The 23,256-nt window shown below is 48.8% G+C and overlaps 1 protein-coding gene across 4 annotated transcripts in view; it reads left to right on the top strand.

Annotated features, from left to right (window-relative positions):
* Positions 1 to 23,256, top strand: part of LOC117231999 — a 257,984-nt gene that overhangs the window by 64,045 nt on the left and 170,683 nt on the right. For all 4 annotated transcript variants that reach the window (XR_004493050.1, XM_033491062.1, XM_033491064.1 and 1 more), the window contains exon 3: positions 861 to 999. Coding sequence is in view for 3 of the 4 variants with exons in the window: in XM_033491062.1 (XP_033346953.1) it covers positions 861 to 999 (139 nt within the window). In the remaining variant the exon portion in view is untranslated. The remainder of the gene's footprint in view (positions 1 to 860; positions 1,000 to 23,256) is intronic.

The raw sequence follows: 23,256 nt of genomic DNA, 5'->3' as shown, positions 1-23,256 counted from the left end.
AATAGATTCGGTTTGATGCATTGCCGGAGCGCAGGAGACCGTTAATTTCGTGCCCTCCTGGCCCACAAGCGCGGTATCGCGCGCCGATTGCTGTTCTCCGTCAAACGTCGTTCGCGTTAATAACTCATCGAAGTAAATAATAGTGTTTGCCAAGATAGGCCAGAGAATCCCACTAACCCGTAGTTTGTCACCGCCGAGATTCCAAAGCATCGATCGGTTCCTCTCGTTAATACGCGCCCCGTTTATGTCGTTAATACGACCAGTCGCGTCCATCCATTGTAAACGGACCATATCGATCGCGTGCATGTAATCGCGGGGAATGATCGACGAGACCCGAGCTACGCGCTAAAGGGTTTCGAAAAGAATGTAACGTGGATGAAATAGACGGCGTATATTTGAGATAGACCCTGGTGGTTTGTGGAAAACCGAATGCTCGTCTACGGAGTTGGTTAAACTTGCGACGACTCGAAGGAGAGACGAGCGTGACAAAGCAAGGGTTAGAATTGCATTTTGGAACGTGATTCCCAGCTCGGTGATGCGAAACTTGGATGACGCGAGACTGTACGGTGTCGTGAAATATTTGCTTTCGAGGAAAACGATCGTACCACGTAATAGAGGGTCTCTTTACACGGCTAAGACCGGTTTAATAATAGGTTTAATTACGAGCGTGATTCACGTGCCAGCTTGTCTAATATTTATGTTAATGTACTCCGCTGCTTCGCCGGTGGGTCCGTCTCGTCTGAGAAACGTTCCGATCGCTGTCATCGAGCGTAATCACGCCCACGGCCCGCTTATGCGGCCAACACGGTTCCCAGAAACGTTGGACGATGCTCATGTTCGTTCTCTCGCGTTTGTTCCAGAAACAATGCCAACGTCGACGCCCCGGCTCCGGTGCCAGCTCAAAGGAAAGAGCCCCACGAAAACATCGCCCGGATAGCAAAGCGCTATCTCGACGATAACATGCAGCAGGCGTGGATCAATCCTCGTCTAATATCGATGGTGAGTGAATATAAATGCAATAATTATACGCCACGTTAGACGATGATACCGGTATCTAACGTTCTCACGTTCCTGTCCTAGTAAATCCATTATCCCTGGTAGACACGCGTTCAGCTGTAATTTCAACCGGACAACAAATTAGTTTGTCCACGAGAAACCTGAAACGTCGACAAGTTTTTGCGACAATTTCGCTCCGCGGAAACTGCCGAACGAGTATAGTAATTAAACTGCGAAGCTCTAGCGGTACTCCCAAGGGAAACTCGATTTTTTTTTTCAAGTCCTATCCTTCGTTTTCGTCTTGCTCTTTTTTCCTTTTCCGTCTCTTTCGCAACTTTCACAAATTTCGTTGAAATTTCCTGAAACCAAGAGAGACCTGCTCTGTCGCGCGTCTATACCGACGTTTCGTTTATTAATCCAGACAGTCGGCTCGCGCCGCAAATTCTCTATCTCTACAACGCAATTTACGTGCCTCAAAGCGTTTAAACGGTCGCACGGATAGGTAGTTAGAAATAACGAGTAGTAGGCGTTTGCAATATCGCGGGAATAAAACTTGTCCAGAGTCGGTAGAGTCGGTCGAGCGAGCAACGATGCTTCTCGTTTAAAGTCCACCGACTAGTCCGGTCGACTCGGCATTCGAACTGGCCCCCAAGATTAAGATACGCATACACTTGCCCAAGATTCGCTGTCAAAGACGTATAATCGCGTGCACCTTGTAACGCGTTCTTCTCTCGTTATTTTCTACCCACGTTCTTTCGTATCGAGCAACTCGTTTCACGACTCGATCTCCAGGGAAGCATCGAAAGTGGAAAATTCGATAGGAAATTTACGTTTCGAGGCAACTATCGGCCATTTACGGACGCGTTAGAATTTTCATCGGACCGGTTCGCAAACGGTTATTGAAATTCCGCTTCGCCCGTTCCACTTTGTACGCGATATATTCGGATGACGGGACGCACTGCGTTGCAGAGTCGTGTTGCTATATCGGCGTCCACGGGAATTGGCATTCACGCGGTAGACTCGGCTGCAGACAAGTAGAACGAGTGGACGAGTCATTAAGCGAGCCAATAACAAACTCGTGATCCACATAACCCTTCGTTATGTCCGCGGCCGTTATTAGCCCATGCTAGCCAGCAATCATCGCTGTGCCAGGTACGACGAGTCGTTTCGTAACGCCGGGGTCCAGCGCGAAGTCGTAATTTTCTTTTCTTTCCTGCTCCTGCTCCGGACCTTCTTCCCCGCCCTTTTCTCTTGTTCTCCACCTTCTTTTCCTTGTTCGACCGTGGACTCCTCCTTGCCACGACCTTACGTAACATCTTCGACGTGTTTCCCTGTGCTTGGCCGAGTCGATAATTCGACCTGCCAGCTCGCACACCTGCGTGCACCGTGCCAGTGGCGTAATCAGTCGTATTCGTTTAGCCCTGTTCAGCCCTATTCCAGGATACTCTACTCGCGTTGGTAACTTCGTTCGAAGCTAGTCTTAAATTCGTTTTGTTTCGTCTGTCGACGATCCCGATAGCTGATAAAGCTCGCAGAACCTCTGTGTAATTATTCGTTGATCTGCCTGTCGGTCTGACGATACGATTAAAGAGACAGAGAAAAATCGCGCATAAATTCGACAACGAAATAGCCCGGCATCGCGGCTGTTCGCGAAGCAACGTCTACCCCGGGGTTACGAACAAAGTTACGAGTCACGGGAAATGACACGTCTCAACGGACGACGTGCCAGGCGGTGATGAGCGGCGACAGGCGACGAGCTACGCACGAAATAACGTACATTACCGTTTGCCATCGTATCTGATCGCCAGACGCGTATTTGTCAAATCGGTTAAAACGCGGCGATCCACGTACGCAGCAGAACGAGGCCGCCTCGCGGTCACGCTACTGTCGTCACACTTGTGTACGCGCGCGTGTTCACCAGTCCCGACAGGATTTACGATCGTTCCACGTTACTTATTGCTGCCAGCTTTATTAGCATAATCGGCCGCTCGGAGGATAGATTACCCCGTGAAACCGGATCATCGTTCGATCGGCAATTCGATCTTCCGCAGCAACGGCTGTAGCTTTCCGCGCAGCTCGACAGCACGAGTTTTGAAGCGTACATGCCGGTAGTCTACTTCCGTTAGCATCCAACGACGCCATTTGTTCGGTAGCTTCCACGATGAAACCAGATCTTAAATTAAAGCTTCGACTGGCGGCACCGATTGATGGCGCGACACGAGTGCACGCAGTGATTCGTTAGTATGCAGTTTATTAAGAAATATTCAAATCAAATGTAAAACTATCGTAGAACACCTGTCGACAACCAGGTGCCTGCAGGTTTAAACATCGATCACCGCGATCTATCGAAGAATGGGTAAAAAGGCATTTTTTTCAGGAATAGTTTTTTAATCTATATAGCACTTACGGCTTTGATTTTTATGAACTTTCGAGCTTAATTTACTCCGTCCTCTGATCTGTTACTTGGTCGAGTGCTCGGTGCCAACTCAGCGTCTACTTCGTGGTCAGCCGTAGTGGTCACCGGTGGTCACTTGCTCCAAAATTGTTCTCGTCAACTACGCTACTACTTTACCGCGGGCAGTGTCCAATTCGTGGTCGTGCAACGATCGCTGGTGGACGCTTTCTACAAAATCGCTCTTGATGATTGCTCGATTACCGTGTGTTTCTGCTGGTTCCGGTTCCAAATAATTTTCGAGCGCAGCCTCTTTACTTATCGGTACGAAAACGTGACACGATATGTGCGAATTATACACGATAGATATCGTGTATATAATTTGCCACTTCGTGGCGAGATAGATAGCGTATATAATTTATCGCGTTGCAACCGGTTCTGAATTCCCGGTGACTTTCTTCTGTGATCGATAGGCATCGTTTCCGAAAAAACGTTGCTACAAGGAGACAAATTCGATTATACAGAGTTTACCCGATAGATTAATATTCATATAAGATTGCGTCTTTCAATTTGCGCCGCGATTAGAATTATTGCGCGCGCGATGGGAACGAGGGCGTTAACGTACAAATAAATCACAAATCATGCGTTGTCGTCGTGCGAAGTTTCAACGCGATATATTTCGGACGATTGATAGCGCGGCGAGGAAAGTTAATTAAGGAACGGACGAAACAAGATTCGTTCGTAGTCCCGTCAGCCATTTAATAATCTCGAAAATTCGCACGATTAGGAGAAGGCACAGGGAGCAAACGTGCACGTCGCTCCCTCCGTGTCTACGTTCGTCCACGTGTATCTATGAGGGCACACGTATACACAACGGAGCCGTCTATTCTGACGCGATTCCCCGAGTGCCCTGCACTCAGTTCCTCTAATAACAATAATAATAAGAAGGGATGGAGGCCCGTTTTAATCAGAGGGTCTGCCTGCCTGACGTGATTAACTCGAAGAGCTCTGGGAAGACGAGCAGAAACCGATGGAGAAGCGAAGAGGGATGAAAAAGGGGGAAAGATGCGGGGTGGCTGCTGTCATTTTCGGTGTTTATCATATCAGTGAGCCGAGAGGGGCTTGATTTCGTCGCCTTCGCGCAGCAAGATGGGGTTAAATCTTGGATTTCACGGCCGATTTGTACCCCCTTTCCAACATCCTCTTTCCTCCGTCCCTTTTTTTCCCGGCATTGCCATCGAGCGCTCACCACCGTCCGTGCCGATCTGCCCTTCGCCATTACTCAACCGTTCGAGCGTAGAAAATGCTCGGAGTGCCCCTCTTTTATTTTCGCCGTGGCCGTTTTCCAGTCGACAGGAGATAGTACAAGTATTACGTAATGTTAATGTACAGCCGTTGACTTTATCGGGACGGTCATAAATCGAGCTCGTGCGACGACAACGAGCAATAAGAGAAAAAGCAGATAATTAAGTCTTGTCCGACCGGTGAATTATTTGCTCGGTAATCGAGCGGCGCGTCTACGCGTTCTACGCGTATCCCGATTTTCTCACGATATCTTTCGAAGACGATAGGAGACGGAGTTACGACACGCTGTACCTACGTAAGATACACGCGAGAACGTTATAAGCCCGGTCGCGTCTATTGTTCGCGATTTTATCGTGGACAATTTAAAAACGAAGACCCACGGATGAATAATGCTATTATGTGTGCTATTGAAAACGAGCAGAGAGAACCTCTTGAACGCGGTAGAGGAGGATTTTACTTGGAAGACATCGCTCTTCTTCCCGGAATTAAAGTCATGTCTATGGGGTTCCGACATTGAGAACGTCTCTGCTATTTCTCTTCCCGGTCCCGTCGTTGCCTTACGTCTCGCGCTTTACTTTGGACGTCTAATTAACAAGGTTTTCCTGAGGGTTTTCAAGACGTCTTGCTACCGACAAGTAACCGACGAAGCAGTAAATACCGTTGCGTGGCAATCGATTTGCATCGCGGTATCTCCTTCTCGCTCTCGCTTGTCTTTTATCGGGCATCCCTTTCGAGTCTCGCGCTATACTCGGTGAATTTTACGACGGAACACCTTTTCGATATTTCTCCGGGCGGTGATTCCATGCGGCCAGATCGAAGAACCCCGAGCTTCGATGGTGCGGAAGAAACTGGTTTCTTCCGAGTCGAAAGAATCCGCCGAGTCACCCCGTGCAGAAATTACACCGGGGTGCGATGACTTCTTGAGTAGTATCGCGCCTCGGTGTTCTCGCTATTTTCGTTGCAAGTCGCTCCGTAACCTTCGAGGTCGATGAATATTTCTCGCATTTCTTTCTTCCAAGTTTCCTAGCTTCCTTGTATCTTTGCCAGCCTCGATGATACATTCTCTTTACAAAGTTGTTCTGCTTTGATAAGAAACCCGTTTTCACCAACGGTGTAACGTCCTTGGAAGAACGATTACGAAGGGATTAAGGTACGTTGGCGTAGAAAATGGTACTCGGAAGTGGCGCGTATCGATCCTCGCAGCGCAAAGTTGAAGATCTCGCGAACGCAAAGCGTCGTAGACTCGTTGGGGACAGATAAGGGAAGAAGGATAGGAGGCTGGTTTAATATTCTGCTTTGTTCGCTTCATTAGCGCGGCACAAAAGTGGCTTAAAATAATTGAGTCTACGCCGGGTATAATAGCCATTCTGATATCCCATTGTCGGTTAGCTCGGACTCTTGATTCGTGGCGTTATCAATGCCTGCTTATTTCCTTCATTGTAATTGCGCGCACCCTTTGTTTTTGTTTAATTTTTCAACCCCTCCGATATCTTCCGACCACCACGACGTTCCTCCTATACGTCCTCCACGCTCGTCCGCATCGTCTCCCGCTATTCACTCGCATTCCACTCCATTCGCCACCCCTCTGCCCGACCAAAAATTCTCATTTATTATCAAGCGGTTGCATGTTCGTACCGGGCGCGGCCGCCTCTACGCTTTTTCTCGCCAGCGTTTCTGCGAAGGATCGCCTGGCGACGGATCGGTCATTCGTCATGGAAAATTCCTTAATCGTTCGACTCGTTACACGCGACAGCCCCGTCAGCATTGAGAAAACTGCTTCGAATAGAGAAAAGAGAAAACAGCGATGTATTCTTTGCGAGTAAGCGGAAACTTTCGTCGTATTCGTTAACGACACGATGCAGGAGCTAAAGTCCGGAAAGGCTGAAGAAGAGTGTTGCCGGATACTTTGGACGAGGCATCAAAAAATTATCGATACGAAGGACGAAAAGAAAATAGGGAAGTTCGGCAGAACGAAAGAATTCCTTTTAATTAACATCCTAGACATTAGCTACGAATTAGCGACGAATACGCGACCGGTTACCGACAATATCTCGCCGCGACGTTGCGTGTTCCTCGAAGAAAAACTGTGGCTGGCCGGAAAAACGCGGAGTTCGAATCCCAAATTAAATAAAGCATTCATAAATTCTCGACAAGGGGCAGCTGGCCTGGAGGCAGCGACGGCGTATGCAGGTTTTACGTTTTTCTTGCCCGAGAAGAAAGTACAGCCGGCTGCGTTTTAATTCCGTTGTTCAATCCCCTCGTCCCTTCTTCTGTTTTTCCTGGCCCCTCTTCTTCACCCGCCGAACGCGATTCCCTTTTTCTTCCGATATTTCTTTTTTTTCTTCTACGCCTAATATTCTTATCCAGTAGCGCTCTCGGTACCGCGGTTCGCATTTCTCGCGCTCCTTCCGGTAATATCCGGCTACTTTCCCTCCATAAACCTTTAAGTTTATGGTAAATTGGCCGGGGGATTCTCATACCTTTTTCCAGCGATGTTTCTCTTTTTTTCTTTTCCCTCTTTCCACGGTGTCTTCCTTCTTCGAAGCCGTGTTCCCTGTTCCTCAGCGTGCATTGTTTCTCAGCCGCGTTTTCCGTGCGATATCCGCGGCCAAAGACGCGGAGCACACCGTTCTGCTTCTTTTCCCTCGGCGTTTCCAAGCGCCCCTTTCAAACGGCGGTGACAATGCCTCGCTTTGACGACGACACGCTAGCGTGCCGTATCGTCGCGTGGTGTCTCGTTAGATATTCTCGCTGAAAAACTCGCCGGAAGGCTGGAATTCTCTCGGTTTTCATCAGACTGCCAGGGAAAATTCAAGACGCTCGAGTGAAAAATTATCTTGGCCCGTCTGAAAAATGATTGACCGGTCTCCGGATCCGTTTAGTCGGATCGCCGCCCCCCGTAAATCCGTGCTCGAGCGTTCCAGACCCATGTCAGCGCGTTGTTTTGATGGGTGTACGGCTGGAGCAGCGAGTTTTCGAGTAATTAATAACGAGAAGTCGTGTACACGGTTTTCGGGTAGCAACTTAAGCCCCAGCGTGTTTCACGACGTCGAAGAACGCGAGGGTGCAAATGAAACTTGCGAAGTCTGCGTCGAGTGTCTCGAATGCCGCGCGGATTCTCCTTAATATAGAAGCATCGTTTCGCGTAGCTCGCTTCATCGCGCTGAATCCGACCTTTCTGCTCTATTTCAGCGAAAGAATTTCCTCGTCGTTTGCCGAGAATATGCAACCGGGCAAATGAACAGCGGAGGGATGCCTTTCGATTTTCCGATCGTGAAACAAATTGTATCCTAACGCTATCGTTTATCTATGTGAAACGTCTTCCAGAGACATAAATTCTTTCCAAATGCTATTAGACGACTTTAAACGCCCTCGCGAGCCTCGTACTTGGTCGACGATTCTCTGAAGATCGTGTTGGAGAAAAGGCTATTCACGATAAGTCAGTTCCAAGAATCAATCGAGGCAGGAATAGGCTGCCTGGCAGAAGTCATAAATGCAGTGGCGTCATAATTTTATGGATAGCGCTTGGCGTGTACGTTAGACTGTCGCAGTGTATACGTTCTCGTGAGTGTAAGTCGGCGAGTATAAGGGGTAATATCGTGGAACGAGGGATACCTTCCGCAAATCCTTCTGATCCCCCTTCAATGCACGGTCTGACGTCTTAAGGTTATGATACCTTCTCGGGGACCGGGACGATACCACCCCCGGTTTAATATTTATAAACCAGATATATCGTCGCGTACCTGCTCGCTTCTCGCGCAGCAAACGTTCTATTCCCGGTTGAAACGAGGGAAATCGGCTACGGACGAAAACCAGGACGTTTTCCGGGCAATCTGCAGTTTTACGCGATTGTCTTCAACGTTATTCCTAATTATCGAAACGGCCTTGTTCGATCGTCGAATCAATCGATTTTTCTTCAGCCGCGGGAATTAAGGCCGCCGCCTATTCTTCGCGACACGGACGCGTGCAGACGTACGGAACCGTTGGACGGGGTTGCTGCGATCTCGAGCGAACGAACTTCCGCTCGTGTCGTGGCGTGATTCCCGCGACGTGGATGTCGAAGGTGACGGCGCCGGCAACGCCCTAAAAAGACTCGGGTCATTTGGCAAAGTGCTACTTTGTGTCACATAAAAAAAGCGACGTCGTCCCTCAACAACGCCGGTTATTTCGTAGTCAGCGTTTTTCGTCGTTCGAATTTTTCTCGCCCCCTTTCGCAGCTACCCCTCTGCGGAAAGCGAACCACCGAACCGCGTCGTTTCGTTTCGTCGCCACGCGTAGCGAGGGCGCGGTCTTTCTACGCGGTTCTTCGATCCGAATAGACGGGACTGGATGAAAATGGTGCGAATTTGGGGCGTACCATTCGCGCAATTAGCTTCAAAAGAGAGGAGGCGCGGTTCGAAAGCTGCGGATAGCTCGATCGACGAAAACAATCTGGCCGAGGGCAACGGAAAACTCGGATTTCGCGGCCTCGGTGTACCGAACCGTGCACGAACGATCTCCTTTTCTTCGTGGAAATTGTTGTTGGGAAACGATAGCAAAGAGGAAGAAGGAGGACGCTGGCCGTTCGTACACGCTCGAAATATCCTCGGTATCGTTCGTTCGCGCCCGGGTAACGTTGGAAATGGCAATAAAAGATAAGAAGACGGTTACCGTCGAACGAACGTTGCAATGGATCGCGAAAGATTAACTTTCACGTCGGCGATTTGCATAGCGGATGCCTAGCACGCCGTAGATACGTATCTATTTTCCGAGCTATGCGTTCTACCTTACGTAAACGTAAACGGCGGCAGCCGTGGTCAGGTGTGTACCGGTGAAATCGACGATAAAAACGTTCTACCATCTACCTACCTTCTATCGCCTCGTAGATACGAGCGGGGATAGGATCGAACGAGAAATAACTTTGGCGAAATTCTGCAGGCAGTTCGAACGGCATTATCGTTACCAGATTGTAATTACACGGCGAAAGGGGATGAAGATGAATTTGTTATCTCCCCTTGATCCCTTTGCCCATTCGTTGGTTCATCCTGTGTCCCCGAAACGCTGAAAACTACGGCGAAAGTTTTCAGAAGTCTTTCGACGAGAATCTGCCAGTTGAAGGGAGCGAGGGAGTGGATAAAAAAAAAAAAAATTGGGTAACAGCTTAATCGTTTCGGAAATGCATAGTGCGTAGTCCGGGCAATAAGTTATCCGTGGCAAGAGAAAAGATCGTCGGCGCTCGACGAAGGGATGGAAGCGAGGCGAGTATGTCGACGTGGTGAATCAGGGACAAGAGGTGGTGAGGGGTGGAGAGTGAGAGAAAGAGAGAGAGAGAGAAAGTGAGAGAGGGGGAGAGAGGGAGAGAGAGGGAACGGAGCAAGGAAGCAGAACGTCGAGCGTCGTTAATTTATGGACTTATTTTTCCCGGCGTGCGGTCGCAATTAATCCTGCGCTTTAATTGCTTCGTAACGCGCCCTACGAAAGAATCTTTCGATTTGATTAATCGGATTCGACGAATGTCGCCGCCCGGCCCCGACAAACGGGACGAATCGTTATGTACCGGAAAGGAGGAACCTTCTTTGGTTTTTGTATTCTTCGTACATTTGTCGCGACCAACCGTGATTTCGTTCGCGTAGTCTGCGGCCTCGAATCGGCGCCACGTTTCATAACGATTAAACAACGTGGTAAGAATCGGCGGAAAAATTAGAATGCCGTTGAGCCGTTCACGTTCGCCATATTCGAGAAAAATATTGTATATCGTGACGTCTACGTTCGATAAAAAGAAAAGTGGAAATGGTGAATCCGCTGATGGAGGGTGGACGGCGCGACCTTTTGAGAAAAAATAATCGAAATATTTAGAGGGACGATAGAGAGCGGCCTATAAAATTCCATCAAATTCCGGACCTCCACGAAAACCGAGTGTAAATTAATCCATGGACGTTTGGACGTCCGCAGGCATCCTGCTGGACGTATCGGACATTTAAATCGTTGAAATACCAAACCAGAGACAATGGACTCGGTTTTACGGCGCGCGTAGGAATACCTGGATAGTATAAAAAATTAAAGGCCGTTGGATTTTATAGTTTTATTGGGAAAATGCGTTCGGTGGATAGCGCGCGAGAGCTTTCCTTTCTCCCGCCTCGGACCGAAAATAATTACTTTCTGTCCTATTCGTTTGGGAAACCGTGCACTCGCGCCAACTACCCTCTCCCCCCCTCTTTCCACTCTTTTGTTTTTGTTTCGGGGAAATTTGCAAAAATTCGCGAGATCCCGCGCGCGACCATGCGTCGAGTAAATCGAGAGAGTTATATAGAGTCGCTGGTTTCACGCACCGATGAACAAATCAAATCGACGAGCGGCCTGCCATGGAACCGAAAAGTTACATCGTTTGTTTCTCGGTTTCCGATATATGGTTTTAATCTAAACCCGATCGAAAACGGAGAATTCGTCATGGTTCGCTGGCCGTCGACACGTTTTCCCAGGTGCACACGCGTTACGTGGCTTTTTCCATATATTGTCTCCTCTTCCGGCCTGGCTGAGCGTTTGACACCTGCTACCATGAATTCTTATCCTCTGAAGCGTAAACGACGCGATGCGACGTGATTTAGTTTACGCGATGAAACTTTATCTGCTACATCGTTGAAATCCTATAGAGCAAGCGTCTCTTATTAATTAACTCGCGACAAAGTTAGTGGCGCCTGGAATACCGACGGTCCGCATCTCCTTCGGAAATGAGAAATTTGTCCGGAGGTTGTCCCTCTGACCTTTATCTGACTCGAGGCCGGTCGTTTCCACTGCAATGTAACATTCTCCCGGTAGAAATAACAACCTCCTGATGCACTTAACGATCTCAGCACGGTATCGTTCGCCGTTTCACGGTCATTTCTCTTCGACCCCGAAATTAGTGGGGTGGAAAGATACGCGATTCTCGGATATTCCTGGTAAGTAGCGGGCAATAGCCTAAATACTCGTACGCTTGTGAAACGAAAGTAACGCGAGATCCAACGGAGCCGAGGGAGAGAGACGGGATTTACGGCCACTTTATTTCTCGTCAGACGGTGGAAAAGAAAGCACGGGGAAAGATAGGAAAAGAGGAGGAGAAGATCGCGCGGCGAGTCGTCTGCGTTGTCGAAAAATTTATCATTTAATTTATTGGTCTCGCGGCTGTACAGTTTACTTTAGCCGTCTCGAGAGGGCAACGCGAGGAATATTTGATCGGTGAGAGAGTGCCCATGGGCGCCCGAAAGCCTGTCATCTCTGTTTCGTGCTGGTAGAACGAAGGAGAAAAACCGATACGCGAACACGCAGCCCCGATTCGATTGAATTTTCTGAACGATTTATCGCGTTGCCTACCTGAAAACGTAGTTCGGATTAATCGAGACATCTGAAAACTTGGCAAAATGTGTCAACGGTACGATACCAACAGTCCGTAACATCTTTTCTACTCTCATTTAGTTAATATTGCGCGCAAATAAAATTTATCGATAAATAAATTAAAAGCGAGCGCAGCGCAGATTTCGAACTCCAACTTTGACGTTTCGCCGGCGTGCTACAAGAACTCTCGTTTCTTCTCCTTCTTATAAATCATATTTCTATTCGGTCGGTTAATCTGGGGACCCCATAGCCACGCTGCACACCACGCGGCTATGTTTTTATGCCATTTGCCGGGAACGTGAAATAATCGTCGTCGCCGCTATGGTCGTTGTCGTTATCGTCGATCAGCCGCAGAAATTTTCCCGTCGTTATTTTCGTACGAAACAAGGCGATATAATCGTAGCTGGTAATTCGCGTAAAATTCGATCGGCAGAATTTTCTCGGGTGCGAATGAAACACAGCGCGTGTACAGTTTCGTCCAGTTTGCTTTTATTAAGCCGGCCAGCTTGTTCGAAATTAAACGGTACGCATTAATAAGTAATTTAATGACGAACATGCGGCGCGTTAGTAATATTCCGAATGCCAGGATTAGCGTATCATATTGCGTATTCATCGTTGCAAGCACGTCCATTGATCGAGCCGGGATGACGAAATTTTTCTGGCCGCGCAACGAATCGTTGAACACCGCGCATTAATGAGCCCCGGCATGTTATATAATATAATGCGTTATTATAAAAGTGTTAATGGCCGTGGTGTGGCGGGATATTAAAGCCGGACCGGCGTATCGGAATTCGTTATAGGTTCGGGGGAACGCGCGCCGCTATCGACAAAACTTTCCCGTCACTCTTGGAATGGCCGACAGCGCGAGGCCTTCTCTCGGACACACGATATATTGTGGTTGGATCGACGTGTGCTCGTCGGATTTCCATGTTCAGGAATTCCGTAGGAATTCGTCGGCCGTCTCATTCGCCGTGATTTCGCCCGACAGCGTGTCCTTCTTCTTTTTTCGCGTGCCTTCGTTCGCCTTCTCTCCACCCCTTTTCTTTCACCTTGGCGATAAACAGACAACCTTCTTAAAGTCTAACGTAATGTCGTATCCGCGGCATTTTCTCTTCGTTTCCGTGTCTACCTCCGATCGCTTTGTATCGTGCATCGGAGACTCATCTGTCTGCCTATACGACGCGACCCCTGCCGACGCTACCGTCGAAAATCGAGGCTGAAACCGATATCGAGTCGCGACGAAGCGGCGAGGGTGCGCGAATAATTTTCAGCGGCCAGAACGCCGGCGAATCGATCGTGAAAATTGAATATTCTCGTTAAGAAAATATTTCCACAGGCTCGGCCGCGCGGATTAAACTGGCTTTGAATCTCACCGTTTTCCCGGTTACCCTTCGCCAACCCGTCGTTGCCTGGCGTTTCAAGCACGTCAGCTGTCTCTTCCGTCTGGTCCCTCTGCTGTTCCTACATCGAGGACGCCCGTTTCAAAAATCTTCAGAGCGTCTGGATGCCAAGTCGCAATTAAAATAATTATTTTTAAAGTACGCCGTGCCGGCCAACGTATGTATCGACGATTATCGCGTGCTCGACGGCCGAATCTCGCGTATAAAACTATGCGTTCAGAGAAATAAAACAATTTCCGTTATTTCCGGCAGGATAGTTGCACGTTTGCGGCTGCAGTTGTTCCAAATGAAAATGTAAATATTATATCGAATACGTTCGCATGGATTCCTTTAAATAGGATCGATTCAAAATGAAAATGATCTGTCGATCGCAGTATATATCTTTTCTCAACAATTTTGTTATCGCACGTTTTATCGTGTAGCCGTTCTCGCTGCCGAGATGCTTCTGGCCGATAACGTTGGCCACCCCAGTATGTGTACCGGAATTTCATAGTGTTTCGTCCACGATACTTGTGGTCTGCAGCCATGTGGTCCACCCCTTGCGACCGCGGACTTGACGGCTGATTGAAAAGTTGCTGCTCCCCCAATCTGCAAGATGAGTCTTCGAAATTAAATCACCGCTATCGAAGGCGTGGCATCGTGGGGTATATGATTGCGGGATCGATGGACCCAGTTCGGATCTTTTCCGCATTCGTTTCACAGACCATTAGGTCACGTTGAGGGTTGCTTCCAAGAGAACCGTCGAATCTTTTGTGTCTTAAAGGAACAATTATATCGTGGTAGATCGTTTAACTATCGTTAATCTCGTGTATTCTTGGAAATCTTCCCATTATGATCTAATCATTTATCGTTATGATCGTATTACGATCATTGTTCGTCGAACGTTTTTCCGTCAAAGGAAACGATCGTCGAGTTGGCGACTCGTGACACGAGAAGTAGACGAGGATGATAGCCGGCGTGCGTGTCACGCTGCAATTTGTCCGAAACGGTTTCGACTCGCAACCGTGGAGACCACCTGGGTAGATCGCATTAACGACATTTTTACGTGAGAGCGCGAGACACACGCGAGCCAGTCGGTTCGAGTCCTGCGGGAAGAAGGAGACTCTCGCTGCCGGCAAAAGAGCGGAAGACGGAGAAACGTGTTTGGTTAATCAGATTAGTAGCGTAATTAGCGGACCCAGAAATTCGAGCTTCCACCACGTACCGATGCACCCCGATTCACCTGTAAATTCTTCGTAGTCGTGTGGGTAATTAGCGATCGCGATTCGTTAATTACACGCATTAACGAGAGACATGGCACCGGGTCCCTGATGGATCTCTGATGGATCCGTGAATCGCATGGCTAGGGATATTTGCTGGTAATTAATTGTCGCCAGTGAAAAGCGACGCGGACACTTGTCACTCTGGATGATGCTTCCGGCGCGGCAAGTCATTGCGGGATACCAACGGAACCAACGATAATGAATTAAAAACTCTTCTTTCTCCTGTTGGAAGAATTTTAATATTTACCAATGATCTCGAAGTCGAGCCTAGAAAGATGCGGTTCACCGCCAGCAGTTGCTTCTTTCTCGTAATTAAAATCCAGCGGGCACCGTGTTTCCATTACGCGAGAACGAGAGTCCGACGGGGATGCGAGAGGCAGCTCGTTACAAGAGTTGTCCGAACGTACAGCTCGAGAAAGGGAGGACATTTGGCCTCCATTATGCGGAGGTCACGCGCGTTAGGCCGACATAATATGCGATGGAGGCCTGTTCTTTTGGTTGGCGAGCGCTCTGTCAGGCTCTCGAGTCAAGCCGCGAAAAGGACGCGCCTCGCGATACGAAGCGGTTAAATGAAAAGCCGTCTTTAGAAAGCCAGCGGAGGCTGTATCGCTACGTCAGGTTCTTACGAAAACGAGAACAGAGGGAAGAAAAGGTGGACGACGCATCTTGTCGCGCGACAATCATGGCGCTGCCTCGAGGTTGTTAAGGGAAGTAACCGACGACCTCGTTATTTTCCCTTGGTCCGGCCGCAAACGCGGGGACGTCGATGCAAAGATGCCGAGGAACCCGGTGATATTTTAACCGATCAAGAATCGCTACGACTGTTTTCCTAACAAGAAAGTACAGACTTTGTTGTTCCTGCAAGAAACTCGTCTCCTACATTTTTCTACGATGCTACATCTAGGTAAACACCCTTCTTTTGTTTTCGTATCTTCGAATAAGCCTTTCTTGATAGATAGCTTTTAGGATATAGCTAGTGGTACTCTCATTTTCCGTCTCCGCCCTTCTACAGAGACGGTTGATCGCCACGTTTTCACGTTTTGTCAGACGCTTTCCGACAATATCCGAGACGGTAAACAGACGCCACGTCGCGTCGCAGCGGTTCTTAATTAAGATTTACGAGCGGTCTGGCCACGGCGACCTTCGACCTCGATCGGTCGAAAGCAATCGGAAGCAATTTCCCGGGGATGCGTAAGACATAAACCATTCTGACACCAACGTGTTCCCGAGGAATCGGGTCGGGCTTCATCCGCGCGGGGACAGACCGCAGAGGGAGCGCGGAAACGTTGAACGGAAACTACGGACGGACCATCTCATCCGCAGTGCGCTTTAATCAATGCTAACAATCCGTTTATTATTCGAAGGGTCGAGCCCAAACCGAGGGACAGGGTGGAACGAAACCATGACTTTTCGTGAAGCTTGCGAGGGTCAGTACCCGCCCATAGGTCGATGAAATTGCGTTACCGCGTCCAAGTGACGCCAAATCGACGCGGTTGGGCTAACACTCGAGCGTACCCCTCGTTCGTCTTCAAAGGAACATTGGCACGCGAATCGAAAACACTTTCAACGAGGACTGTTCGCTTGAAATTAACGGCTAACCTTGTGTACGCTGTGTTTCATTGGTCGGAAGTGACCCAAGACCCGGAATATTTGCAGAAAAAATTAAACGACTGGGGGTTGGTGTAAAATTGTCCTTGGAATCTCGGGGAGCAAATGCCGCGAGTACATTCATCGAAGCAAGTTTTTCTTTCGAAAGTTACTTCTCGAGGAAGCTCTATATATCGAACCGTGGCTGGTCATAAGAAAATTGGAATAGGGCCACTCGTTCGAACGCAATTAAAGTTCCAACTCGGCTACCGCTGATTTATGGATCGTAAAGAAGATTCGTTACTCGTCCCAATAGTTCTCTTTGTTTTAAATAGAATTCGCTCTCAATGGCATGGTGGCGCGAGCCTTGCTCTCTGCGTTCCTTTCGTTTCTTTTGCCTTCGTAAAACTTTCGTTCTCGCGAGTTGCCTTCAACCTCCGCATGGTCATTGCCAAGTTCGTTACTCCTTCCGTCGCGAGTGCGTTATTTCGCATAGGAAAAGTGCACGCCGTTTCCAACCGTCGCACGCGTGACGAAACAATTGTAAATGATTATTGCCCGCGATAATATCAACCGGCGTCCTCTTTACGCTTACAATCGCGCGTGCAGTCCGAGTGCACTCGGGGTTCGCGCGTGCATTTTTCGAGCAGGGGGCCACAAAGACGCCGCGGTTTTAATTACAATGCAATTTTCCTTGCGTCGCTCGCCCCCTTTGAAACGCCGTTAGGCTTCCACTCGAACACACGGAGCAATCACGCGCTCGTACGCGAGTATTGGTTGCGGCGGTCTCGTGGCGACGTAGCGTACCGCTACGTTTTGATCCGCGAAGATTAAAGGAACCCCGCCCTTTTCTCTCCCTTCTGTGTATCACGATACACCGACTCATCCCCCCGAGCCGCAACATAGCGTCTACCGCAAGTGTGCAAATATCCCGAAGACCCGCAACAACTATTCCCCACGATAGTCTCCTTCGGACCGTAGACATTTGTCTGGCTGCAGCGTCTAAGTGCCTGCAAATCGACTCAAAGTGGCGAATATCACAAAGCGGTATACATGCGTGAAAATATTGCGATTTTAAGCAAACGGATATTTCATCATCGACAACGTATAGGCTTCGCAGATGTTACAAAACAAAAATTCGATTTCGAATTATTATCGTATTATTTTCTCATCGGGTCATCGCTTAGGAAACTACTTACATATATATCCACCTGCCATTAGTCGAGATGCCGTGTAAAACCCATTTGCGATCCAATTCTAGCTGATAAATTCCAGAAAACGCACGAGTCACTGGCGGAATAGATATTCAGCCTGGGGAGAGAGGACGCAAGAACTATAATGGATTATCGGTCGAGGGAGGTTGATCGGTAATCGAATATCAGTCGGGGTTAAAATCCATCAAATCCTCCTGCAGCATCCGTCGACGCGACAAGTTACTCTCGCTTTTCCATCTATCGATCTCACTCGATCGCGCGGCTGGTGAACTGCAGTCTCATTGTTATCGCACGGTCACGACGTTCGTTGGGGGACGTTTCATCGCCTGTGCTTAACTTACTGTGCCTGTCTGTTACGAGCGTGGCCCGAGCAGAGATCGTTCTCTGGAAACTTAGCTTTTTACGCGGATCGAAAGCCCGACGGTGGTTGGCTCTTCTAGCGGGCAAACGAGCCTACGAATGCCGAGTAATTTCTTTGTCGTCCTTTAGAAGCGACGTTCCCTGGATATAAATCAAGGAGACCTCTTAAGGGTGGCGTGATTCAGCGGAACGCTTTTGTCGTAGCCAAGTGGTCCTTCCTCTCTTGCTTTTCGCCCTGATACTTTATACCGAGTCGAGGAGGACGTTCGGAATCGAGTCCTCCGCGAAGACTGCAAACGACGCGTTCCACCGTTGTTCTTTCCTCCGAGCGATTTTCCATGCTGCCTATGATCAACGATCGACCATCTTTTCCTCTGATTTTATCCCACTCTAGGTGCACGCGGTGTTTGGTACACGCGGTACCCGATTACCAGTGAATGATCGATGACGATGGAAAGTTCGACGCGGTAAAAGCGAGACGGCCAAAGTGGACAGCGTTGCGAGAACGAAACATTCGTAACGTTATTGTTTGGAGGCTGACGAAGCTCACCACTGTTAAGGCTGACGTTCCCATCCGTCATGATGTCGTCGGGCGTCCACGAGCCTTTCAACCCTCATAGAGGCGCCATCACCAGCGCGACGGAACCCCATGTGCGCGTGGCGCGAGCGTAATCGTGCACCAGGTGCCTCGCTAACGTCTCCTAACGAAGGACACAACCCCCGTCGTGCCTTTCGTCCGTTTTCTCCCTTTCACCTGTCCCTCCCTGCCACTCCGCCCCTTCGTCCCTCCCTCCACTCTTTTTTTCTTCTTTCTTTTGCCAACAGGAGAGGCAAGACACTCGGAAAGACGGGCCTGCTTCTCTTAACAAGCATTGAGCAACTCTCTCTCGGTACTCGGGACGTAAAAGGGACTTTTTGCTTGTTAGATTGTTTGCTCTTGTCGAATGGGAGAGGGTAGAGAAGGTTCGGTTTTTGCTGCGGAGTATAACACGGCGTTCGTCTTCTTTTAGAAAGAGCTGCACGTTGGAGCGGGTAACGTGCACTTTTTTGTCGGTCTTCCACAGTCGATCGGCTCGCAGAGATCGTCGAAGATCGTGAGATCCTTAGATGCTATCGCATCGTTGGATATGCAATGCCGCAAAAAAAAACTCGATGAAAGAACTGCCCCCGAATAATATTTGTTCACGCTTGTACCGCTAACGACCCTCTTCTCGCGGTCCGTTAAAGTTCGTGATTCGGAGATTTGTTAGCAGCATCCACTGCTCCCCCTTTTCTTTGTTCTCCGGTAAAAATCATAATGAGTGCGGAGAGACATGTTCGAGATGTAATATAAGACGGTAGCGGCGAAAGAATTACATTCTGAGAAATGGTAGGACGTGCCTAAGTTACTTTATAGTTACCAAATAACGCTTGAAAAGATCAGCGTCGTACAGGCCGTAGTATTATAGAAACTTGCACGATATTTTCCCGTTTCTACCGTCCGTTGTCCTGAGATTTCAATTTTTTTGTCTACTATCCTGTGAGATTTCATCAATTATTCGTCAGCACTTATTCCTGTTAAATCAACGAGGCGGTTTTATTCCTGCCTCTACTTGCCGATATCGTCTATAAGCGGCATAAGTATCCGCATGGATATCTCTGCAGATTTTACAAATCCTTTGGCCAAACAAGTGGCGAGGATCTGGCAGGTGCCATTTGCCATTGAAATCCTACTGCCATTAGAGACGTCCGATCTAAATCCCGCTGGCATTTGCGCACCGGATTGTCGTCTTATCCTCGTGTCTCTCTTCGTCCGTCTTTCTCCATCGTACACGTTCCTCTCATTTTATCCGGGACGCGCATTCTCTGCCTTCGTCCGCGTTACTCGCGTTCACCCTCGTGCATTTCGGTCTTGTTATTTCACTACTCGACCCTTCGCGCCGGCCGGTTACTCGCCAATGTAGAATTTCTCGTGGACCGTTTCTGGCAGCGAACGTTACCCTGTTAAGATCCACAAAGCAAACAGCGGGCCGGAGATAAGAGTGTCCTTCGGGAGCCCGCCAAGGATAACAGAGAGCTTTAAAAGGTTCGTGACGTCCTTGTCGGCACTTTCCGTGCGGACGTTCTTCAAATTCGATTCGCCGTTCGTTGTTCTCTCGCTATACTAACGCGTGATGCAGTTTTTTTTTTTTCAAGCACCGTTACACGTTTTTCCCTCCTTTTCTTCGTAGAATATAAAACATTAAAATTGAGACCAAAGTAGAGTAAATTTTCACGACAGCCTACGACACGAGAGACGCCATTGACAGACGAACGGATGATTTCAGCCTTGTTCGTTCAATTTCCATAATGTAGCTGTTCATTCAATTTCCAGAACGAACGGTGGGTCGTTTCCTGGCGTTCGTCGACTGGCGCCCCATTAACAATGCTGCTTTTCAATTCGGCTTCTTATTACGTATTCAATTAATCCGTAGATCTTATGCATCGCGGATACGTCCTGCACCACGTTTCTCCAGACGTGCGCGAGACAAACGTACAAGGGTAGAGTTAGCAAAATAACGGAAATAATTTAAAACTTTATCAACGCTGAGTGTACCGGATTTCCTCGGTCTAAACGGAGCTGCATTAAAGGGATTAGTTGCTGGAGAAATATCGCACAGAGTCGGTGGGCGTTGTATTCTTTCGCAGTCCAGGAAGAAAATGCTGAAAGCGACACAATCGATAGACGCTGAAATTCTCTTACAAGGGTGTAACGTGCGCGATCATCTCCCTGATCTGTTACTCGCGTGATTCTCCATCGTCGAATGATAAGATTAACCATGGAATCCGATAAATCATCGTCGTCTGCCTCTAAATATATTAACAGATAGATCTCATATTTACTCCGTGGCGAATCTAGGTTTTTTAGTTGACACGAATACCGTTTTCTCGTCTCTGTGAACGTCAAAGGCGATTGCACGATCCACGTGCAATCCGGCAGTCTAGATACTGTTGTTTTTCGCGGTGGTTCAGCCGGTCTTGGGCTGCTTCGTTCCTCATTTTCGTAGATGCAGCGATGCGAGAGAGCTGACTGTGTCCCGCGATGATTATTCGAAGTGATCAGGGAGAGGGGAGGGGATGTTGCCTGCAATGCATAGGGCAAACTCGAGCGTAAGAGATTGCTCTCTGCTCCGCTTTTCTATCTTCGACCGTTATCCTTGAGTTTTCCCTTTGTCTGGCTCTTTGGCCGTGACGCGACGGCTCCTTTAACGCCCTCGTGTCAGTTAGTCGATCAGCGGAATCTAGCGGTTCTACGCACGCCTTTCAAAAGCCCTTAGCGCCGCCGATATTAAAAGAGACGCGTCCCTTATTCCGTTCCCGCCGACCCTCTTCTATTTCCACCTATCCCACGGAATAAAAAAATCGTCCTTGTGGAGGATCGAGCGGAAGTTTGTGCGCGATAGTATTCGCGGCTACGAACAGGCGAGTCGCGACGAATTAATAATTCAGGCCGATCTGTTTCTCTTACGAAAACTCGTAAATTATCGCGGGAACAATGAAACGCTCTTGATAGGAAAATCGCAGCGATGATCTACAGGCCTGTACACACTGGCATACTATCGCCGGCAACGTTGTATGTCGACAGTCGGTTGTCTGTACAGATCTGATAATTGCACGCTTAGAAATCGGCCGATTTCAGTCGATCGACGTCTGAGGTGCCGAGGTTCGCGTCCACGTCACTTTCGCTTGAAACGTGGATTCACCTGCCGTAGCTGCTGATCTCGCTTTCACGCGTGTAATAATTGCAAGAATCGAAGAAAAAGAGAGAGTCTGCGATCTTGGCGACTTCAACAAATTGCCGAGACAACTTAACGACGGTTGGGATGCAGCGTTGCCAGCGATCGCGTCCCAGTCTGTATAGGCCTCGACGGTATAGTTTAGCTCGGAATATTAACCCCTTCACCGTAACAAACCACTTTATTCCGAAACAAAACACTCGACAGAATGAAGGAAGACATCCTCGTTCGTTCGACCAACCGGCCGTCTCTAATTTGATCGCTGTGCACGGCGAGGGAGGGGATGATGGCATTGAGACAGGTCAGTCCGCTGTGAAAATCGGATATGTACCGGCCCCGTTAACCCATCCGCCAGGGGGAAATCCAGTTATGATTCCGTGTGAGTGGAGCCGTTTTGTTGTTTTTAGCTGGCGGTTAGCTACGAATCGCGCTCGACGATCTCTCGGTCGGTGGTCGCCCGCTCGCGAAATCGATTAGTTACGCGAAACAATAAGCGGACGATAAATTAGGTTTACGAACAATCGGGGATATAATCGTTTCGTCGTGAAATGGTTTCGCAGATTCCATTGATTTTCCTACTGAACGTAGAACCGTGTATTACAGGAATATAATTTTAAACGTGGTCTTTTGTTTTCTTGGTGTCCTTTGCCACTCGAAGAAGAACAACAGAGCTGCGCGTACTGGCAGCTAATGAAACGGCCAAGTGGTTTTCTTCTTCGTAATATTTATCGCGCGGTGGCAGCGGTTTGCGAGCTCGATAACCACAATCGAGTTTGTTACCTGCCTTTATTTCGTGTTCGGACGTGGAACTTTGTTTCGGGCACGTTTGCACGTTAACCAAGGGTACCATGGCGAGACCATACGACCATCTACATCGTGCCAACTCCTTCCACCGCTTCTCCTAGTTCTCTCAACCTCCTTTCCGTCCCGTCTTTCTCGCTTCATCCCTCTCTCCGCAAATTCCGTCTCCCTTCTCCGACAAGCTCCTACATCCATCCCCCCTTGCCACTGTTGGTGGTTCCGGGGAAAATATTAGCCGCGGGCTTCGTAGCGTTAAAGGGGGACGGTTAAATTAATAATTCGCAAATTGCCAAGAGAAATGCCGCTCGTACCTCAGCACCGGCATCTCCCTCCACGTCCCGTTGCTCCTTTTCGCTGCAGTTTGCGGCGTTTCGACTCGGCTGCGAGGGTGGAACCAACGACGCAGGCCAGTCCGTCGACTCGAAACCACCGCTATTTTCGACAACCATCGTCGGTTAAACGACTAATTAGCCTCGCGAGGTCACGGTAAGAAGGTTCGTCGGTATTCTCGAGAACGTTCAAGCATCGACTTCGTTAGCCTTTCTTGCGTCGCAAGACTCTCGCTTTTTCGTGTCCTCCAAGAGAATTTCTTGGAAACCGTCTCTCGTTCTGCTTGAGATTAATTATGCTCACGGTTCACTCGTTATTACGATCGGGGACACGATTTCTCTTTTGTCGGGGGGACGATTATCAACCGTGGCGTTGAACACTGTGATCAACCGAGTTTTTTCTCCATGGGCACCGCGTTTCCGATGTCGAGAGATAAATTCCGGCGCAGCACGTGGAATGTACCGACGCGACTCGACGAAGAGGAAAAAAAAGGAAAAGGGCGAA

This window comes from Bombus vosnesenskii, unplaced genomic scaffold (assembly GCF_011952255.1).
Source record: "Bombus vosnesenskii isolate JDL3184/JDL3185 unplaced genomic scaffold, Bvos_JDL3184-5_v1.1 scf7180000013277, whole genome shotgun sequence".
Taxonomy (NCBI): domain Eukaryota; kingdom Metazoa; phylum Arthropoda; class Insecta; order Hymenoptera; family Apidae; genus Bombus; species Bombus vosnesenskii.
This window is presented reverse-complemented; position numbering and strand designations above follow the sequence as displayed.